Source organism: Helianthus annuus, chromosome 13 (assembly GCF_002127325.2).
Source record: "Helianthus annuus cultivar XRQ/B chromosome 13, HanXRQr2.0-SUNRISE, whole genome shotgun sequence".
NCBI classification, from domain to species: domain Eukaryota; kingdom Viridiplantae; phylum Streptophyta; class Magnoliopsida; order Asterales; family Asteraceae; genus Helianthus; species Helianthus annuus.
In genome coordinates, this window is record NC_035445.2 from 119,676,860 (window position 1) to 119,681,766 (window position 4,907).

At 34.9% G+C, this 4,907-nt stretch overlaps 1 protein-coding gene across 1 annotated transcript; it reads right to left on the reverse strand.

The window, feature by feature from the left end:
- Positions 1-378: 378 nt before the first annotated feature.
- On the reverse strand, positions 379-4,159 carry LOC110899182 (protein indeterminate-domain 7). The gene is made up of 4 exons (XM_022146054.2): positions 3,900-4,159; positions 3,405-3,677; positions 2,574-2,973; positions 379-1,446 (listed from the first exon to the last, which is right to left on the reverse strand). Exons 2-4 carry the CDS (start codon positions 3,610-3,612, stop codon positions 588-590), a joined length of 1,467 nt encoding a protein of 488 aa, XP_022001746.1. The 5' UTR covers positions 3,613-3,677; positions 3,900-4,159; the 3' UTR covers positions 379-587.
- Between the last annotated feature and the right edge of the window lie 748 nt (positions 4,160-4,907).

Below are 4,907 nucleotides of genomic sequence, written 5' to 3' on the forward strand. Positions count from 1 at the left end.
TCGATCGAGATAATGTTTCTGAAAGCCGGGGGTATCAGTGGGACAACCTAGCTCTTTATCTTCCACGATATGATGGAGGAAATGTTGACCCCTATCTCACCCTTTTTAGGCCGTACCAATAATTTTTCTTTTTTCTATAACTGAGATTTTACTAGGTATGTTTGTTGCTTTTAATACAGTCACCTTATAATTTAATTAATTACCACATATATTAAGAAAGTGATAACTAAATAACCGATTAAACATGTGTTTTACATCAAGAAAGTGATAACTAAATAACGGATTAAACATGTGTTTTACATCATAAAGAACTACATTTGCTTTTCGTTATATGTTACTTTTGTTTCTTTAAAGTGGTTCAGGATGTATATGGTTATATACCCTTAATGTAAAACATGTTATACTTAAGGTACACTAGATGCAATCATAGCTTTCAGAATTCTAAGTCCAGAACCAACAAAATGCAAAACTGGGTTCAGATTCACCACTGAAAACAACTTTAAAAGAAAAACAATAGCAGAAAAAAGAACTAAAGTACACCATTTATAAACGGTGTGCACGTATGTAATCTTTATCATCCAAACTAGCTAACCTTGCCACGGTATTTGGTTCGGATTGTGGTTCGGGTTCATCTGATTCATATGATCAAGACCAGCCATGTTGAGAAACTGTTGATCAGTAGCATTCGGGAATCCTCGAATTCCCAAGAAATCTCTCGTTAATTCATCGTTGTTCGCACTTGCACCGTCTTTTCGAGTGTTTAAAATCTGTTCTTGATAGCCATTATGATCTTTCTTTGTAGAATTGAGCATACCATTCAAGATTTCATGGATGTTAGTTGACCCTACACTGGTGGAAGTAAGTGAATTTGGATGAAGCAGCTGGTCCATGCTACTGCTGGTGATATTAGCAAACATCACATGATGATTATCACTTGTAGACAAATTAGATAGTCCAGAAGGATGGTGATGTTGTTGATGATGAGGTGATACTAGAGGTGCACACATGTGATCATGCTGTAGGGTTTGGTGGGACCCATTTAGAATGATTGAAGCAGTGGAATTAAGATCATGAGTTGGTGTTGGGTTGCTAATGGTTGCACCCATTTGTGCTGCTTTTTGTAGCAATGCAGTGGCAGACATGTGAGAAGAAGGAGAAGGAAGATGGAGATTATTATTATTATTATTAGGGTTAGGGTTTTTTGGTTGTTGTTGTTGATGATGTTGATCTAACCATGATGGTAGTTGATGATTATGATGTGGAGTAGTACTGGACCCAATGTTGAAGCTGAGTTGTGGGTGTTGCAAGAGATGTTGTGGTTCGGTTTTCGGCGGGAAATCAAACTGTAAAGGAAGAGGAAGGTGGTTTAGTGCTGATGATGAAGATCTTACACTTTCTTCTGCTAAAGCATCACAGAAAGCTCTGTGAGTGATGAAACTATCCCTCCTGTGGTATGAGAGAAGACAAAGAAACTACATTAATTAGCCATTCATTATACTTTTGATATATAAAATGGTAATTCAATATAAAAGCAATTACTTAAGAAATAACCAACATAAATATTTTTTCTATACCCATGGGAAAACTCACATGACCACGTCAATACACCGCTAAACAACAAGTCAATCGCAGCTTGCGCTAGACAGGTGACATTAGGGTTATGATAGGAAATTAGTGGGAGCATAATTCGAACTTGATTAGGTGCATACCTTTTTCTTAGGCATAATCATAACATTTGTGTTTAGCGAGTATATGTTTTTGACACTTTAAACACTCTTATTATGAAGACGACACACTCGATATAAACTTATTGGTGATTTTGTTTAATGAAGAAGATAATCATACGGTAAATTAACCAAACCAGCCAGATGCAAGACTCGAGAGATGCAACAAAAATCATATAATAACATAATAATCTAGTGATTTGTCGCCGCTATTAATCTGGGCAAACCCCAGCCGTTGGATGATGATAAGAATCGTGTGGCTAGGGTTTAACATGGGACACCAGGTGCGGATTGGACCAATAGCGGCGACATATTGGATGTCGCCGCTAATAACAACGCCGCTATTAATCGTTATTCTTGTAGTGAAACTAGAGATGCAACAAAAATCATATAATAACATAATAATCTAGTGATGTTTAAATACATTTGATGAAGTACCTAATACATATTAGCAATAATTCCTCTTGTTGAAACAAAATTGGTCTAATATGATATTATAGCATCAATTTTAACATATATATCAACCCGACAGTTCACATGTGTGGTCTTGTCACCCGTATAGTAATTAAGCTTACATGTGAACATTGACGAGATGATTGTACATGAGAAAATATATACTACATCATGATCATGACTATCCATTGTTAATCAACTGGTTTTGAGTTTGAAGTTAAGGTGTACGTTACATGCTGCAAGAAAATGCTGAACCAAATAAAGATGACTAGAATATAAACATATTCTTTATGTCTTCTACTATTCCGCTTGTGAAGTTCTTGCAGCTTTATTTTATATCTTATTCTTACATTGTCTGTATTATAATACCAAAGAGTGATCAATTTGTGGTATTACCTTGAAAAAAGGGTACCACAATCGCATCTATATTCGCGTGTGCCACATATCTTGGAATGAGCTTTCCAGTCGGATTGGACCGCGTAACGTTTTGAACACTTTTCGCATTTCCATTTCTTCTCACCGTGCTTTCGCGAGAAATGTTTCTTGATACCGGTTAGATCTCCAAGAGCTCTTGAGGGCTCATGGTGCACACAACTCGGTTCGGGACACACGTACACCTTCTTCCTAACTACCTCTAGTTTTGATTTTTGCTTGAGTTTCCATGGTAAATTATGTCCTCTTCTGTGTAGTTGTAGATTCTGGTCTCTTTGAAACCCTTTGTTGCAAATCTCACACATGAATCTGTTTGTTGCCATTAGTGATTTTGGAGACAAAGCTATCACCTCAGCCTCTGGATCTTTTTCATTACAAAAAATAGAAAGTTTCAATATCTTTGTTAAAGTTCACCAATTTAATCCAAGAAAATTGAGACCCAAGTTTAATAAATCAACCAAGAACAAGTCCTTATAAAAATAAATTTTAGAAATTAGAGAATCTGCAAAAATGATATATGTATGCAGTATGAACGTATACATATATATAAAAACAAGATTCTGGATCTTTATCATTACAAAAATAGAAAGTTTCAATATTTTTTGTTAAAGTTCACCAATTTATTTCAAGAAAAATGAAACTCAAGATTAAGAAATCTACCAAGAATTCAGGTTCTTGATAAATATAAAGAATAGATATTAGCAAAATCTATATAAATGACATGTGTACATATTGTAGCATGAATGTATACTTATATATCAAAGAAAGTTTGTAATAATGATGTATTTAATTTACCTGGATTTCCTGGAAGATTCCTCTTTTTCTTGTTTGATGATTGAGTTTGAGTGTTGGTACTGATTGGCACAGAACCAAAGGACTGCTGTATCTGTGGTGGAGGGTACATAGTACCAATTTCATTCCTGTTGCTTGATGAAGATAGGCTTGCTTCATTGGATGCAGAAGTTAAATTTGACATATTATCATCCACAAAGATGCCTTTCATATCTCTCGATCCCACTTACTAAATGAACCAGATTATCTTTGTTCTTTTCATATGTTACAGACTAACTGATGACAGACAGATCAACTTTTTAGCTTCCACAAAAACCATGTCATATATACAGATCTAAAAAAACAAGTAACGCTAAAGGAATAAGAAAGGAACAAGACATATATGTGATTAGAAGAGGTTTGTTTATCCTTTTCTTTCAGTTTAGATTACAAAAGGTTGATGAACCAAAGAATAAGTTAGATAGATGTAACCAAAATTAAAAGTGAAAAAGTTCAAACCTGTCAGTTTTCAAACTTCTTCTCCAAGAGAGTTTACAGTTACAGCCAACTCCATGATGATTCAAAACAAGAATCCACACACTTGAGTACAAATACACCAAAACAAAATACAACTCATTTGTACAAGTAGAAAAGTTCAACAAGCTACAGTATGTGTGTGTTTGTGTGAGAGAGAGAGAGAGAGAGAGATGTGGATGAGAATTATTATTATTATTATTATTATTATTTCAAAAAAATGGGATTCTTTGTAGCTATCACTAACCTATCAAAATGAAACCAAAAAGGCAACATGAGGAGGGCAGAGGGACAATGTTTCTGACGTTACAAAACTTTGTCCTATTCTTTGTTTTCTTGTCATTTTTTAAGAAATATTACTGCTTGCATTATTGAATCTGCTTTTAGGAGCATCTACTAATCTTTCTGAGGGAATTGCTACTTTGTTTTTCCTAATAAACTTATACACATATGTACATACGTATAACTTTTCATCATTCCTCTCAGCAGCTTTTTAAAGATTGGGTGACTTAGTTTTAAAGATTCAAGGGACTAACAGAAGAGTGAACTTTTTGAATGGAAAAATAAGTCATATAACTGATATTGTATGTCTATAGTAACAACCCACGTTGTGCATAAAGGTATATAGGGGAAATGGAGTCAGAGCAGTGCATTAATTACGTGTCATGCATGGTTACCTATCTCGTAATCATAAGATTAGTTAGCCAGGAAACGACTAAAATTATTAATTAAGTAGTAAACTAATGAAAACCTCGTAAGTTAATATATATTATAAATTAGACCCTTCCACTAAACGCGTTTACTCTACTCGTTACGCACAATTTGATGAGGAAAATTTTCCTTTCAGTGCACATGCTTCCCCGGTTGATCAGGCAAAATTAATCTTCTCCAATTTTGATGAGACCCTGCCAACTAATCCTTTTCCCAACCCACCGTTTTTGCCCACACCTACTGATCACCATCCACCTATTCGGCCCAACCCCATTAACCACT

Coding starts and splice junctions, on each gene's coding strand:
- LOC110899182 (XM_022146054.2), bottom strand. CDS start 3,612: ATGAAAGGCATCTTTGTGGATGATAATATGTCAAATTTAACTTCTGCA. Junction 2,974..3,404: donor GAATCTTCCAGGAAATCCAG/GTAAATTAAATA, acceptor GTAATGAAAAAG/ATCCAGAGGCTGAGGTGATA. Junction 1,447..2,573: donor TGTGGTACCCTTTTTTCAAG/GTAATACCACAA, acceptor CTCATACCACAG/GAGGGATAGTTTCATCACTC.